The sequence below is a fragment of the Scardinius erythrophthalmus genome (genome assembly GCF_964197995.2).
Source record: "Scardinius erythrophthalmus genome assembly, chromosome: 6".
In the NCBI taxonomy this organism is placed as follows: Eukaryota; Metazoa; Chordata; class Actinopteri; order Cypriniformes; family Leuciscidae; genus Scardinius; species Scardinius erythrophthalmus.
The window spans coordinates 14,715,100-14,717,115 of NC_138226.1; the positions used below are offsets into that span (position 1 = coordinate 14,715,100).

The window sequence follows — 2,016 nt, forward strand, 5'->3', positions numbered from 1 at the left end:
TGCCTACTAGAAAGACTGAGCAATATGACAACTGAACTTTAAAGAGATTATTCACCCAAAGATAAAAAATGTTGTAATCATTTACTCACCTGTAAGCCATTCCAAACCTGTATGACTTTCTTTCCTCTGTGGAACACAAAAGAATATATTTTGAAAAATGTCCCATTGTCTTGTTGTGTTTTTTGACAAAGGTTGTTTTGGGCCCCATTGATTTTAATTATTTGGGGAAAAAACAGTTCTTCACATTCTTCACAAAATAAATAGTCATACATGACTGGAACGACATGAGGGTGAGTAAATAATGATGGAATTTTACATTTTTTTGAGTGAACTGTAACTTTAATACATAAATCCCAAAGATATTTGCAAATCCCTCAATTTGATTTTCAATTACTTATCTTACTCATGTTTTCTCAATATCTTCTCCAGAATGCAGGCTGTGCCTGGTTTTAGGTGTCGAGAGCAGGGCGAAGACTCTTTACAGCAACTCATGCCAAGAATGGTACGGGTAACAGGAGCAGGAGAACCAACCTCCAATGCTGTGGGTCTCCAGGGACATCTCAGATCTTCGAAACCCCCTCGTGAGCTTAGTGCGGAGGAGCAACAGGAGCTGCGGAGAAAGATCAACAGCCGTGAGAGGAAGAGAATGCAGGACCTCAACGTGGCCATGGATGCTTTAAGGGAAGTAATGGTGCCTTACTCTTCTTCTCCCACCGGTGTAGGGGGAGCACTGCAGCACCCTTACCTCCCGAATGGAGCCCCTCCGACTGGAAGGCGCCTGTCCAAAATCTCCACGCTGGTGCTGGCCCGTAACTACATCCTACTCCTAGGCTCTTCCTTGCAGGAGATGAGGCGTCTGCTGGGCGAGGTCAGCATTGGGATGGGTGTCAGTGGAACTGTACCACGTCTACTGCTGACAGGAGGGTGGCCATTTCTCACCGGGCCGGGACAGCTTCTGCTTTCCTCCCCTGAGCAGCAACTGGCTGTGGCAAAGTGCCCTCTCCTGCCTCAGGGTGCCCAGGAGGAGCCCTTGGCTTGGGGGTCAAGCAGCATGACGGAGAGCCTGGTGTGCCAGTGTGGGGTGTGCCGGACCCCACGGGTGGTGCATGTTAATCCCGCCACACGTTTCCCAAAGTGATTCCAACATGCCTTGGAGAAAGACTAAAAAAGAACAATACAACAACATGCAGTTTTTTTTTAATCTCTGAGCAGGATGAGGTGTCTGGTTATTTAATTTTTTTGTAACACTATACAATAAGGTCCAATTTGTTAACCTTAGGGATAGTTTACCTAACGATGTCATGATGTTTTTAAACCTGTTTGACTTTCTTTAGTGGAATACAAAAAAAAAAAAAAAAAAAATAATAATTCCATGGAAGAAAAAAAGTCAGGTTTGGAAAAAATTTCATAAACAAACTTTGAACAGTTCTTTTACAGCACTTATTAATCTTGATTAATGTTAATTTCTACATATACATTTTTAACATTTCAAGTGGTTTAAACTTGAATGTGCAAATATGCATTAGCTAATGTAAACAAATTGAAACCTTTGGTAAAGTGTTATCAGTTTTTATTTCTGCAAAATCTTCTAGCCTTAACTGTCTCCCATATTGTGTTTGCTTAGAATTAAACTAGTAATACTGAAACAGTGTGTGTGTGTGCCTGTTGTTTAAAACTAGTGCAAAAGTTAATCTTTAAACACATATCCTGTTTTTTTCCACTTGTTCTCTGTCAGAGTAAGCTTGTGCATGCGTGTGTGCATCCAAACGGATTGAAATAATTAATTGTGCACCCCTTTTGCAGCACAAGGACGAAGCCTTTCTTTCACCGCAGCCTTGCCTGAACCCACCCCATTCAACTCCCCAAACAAACCCCACATCAGCCCCATAATAATTAGCCCACACTCTTTCTCCAACCTCACCGTCTATAATCCACTCCCTCGTTCGCTGCTTGTCGAGGTAAATGCATTTACACGGGCCAGTGTGGCGCCATTCATTACTCTCTGTGAACAACACA

General features: G+C 42.6%; 1 protein-coding gene across 1 annotated transcript; it reads left to right on the forward strand.

Annotated features, from left to right (window-relative positions):
- Window positions 1–430: 430 nt before the first annotated feature.
- On the forward strand, window positions 431–1,138 carry olig1 (oligodendrocyte transcription factor 1; the record flags this gene model as incomplete). Its single annotated transcript, XM_081367840.1, has 1 exon — window positions 431–1,138. One exon carries the CDS (start codon window positions 431–433, stop codon window positions 1,136–1,138), a length of 708 nt encoding a protein of 235 aa, XP_081223966.1.
- Window positions 1,139–2,016: the final 878 nt, after the last annotated feature.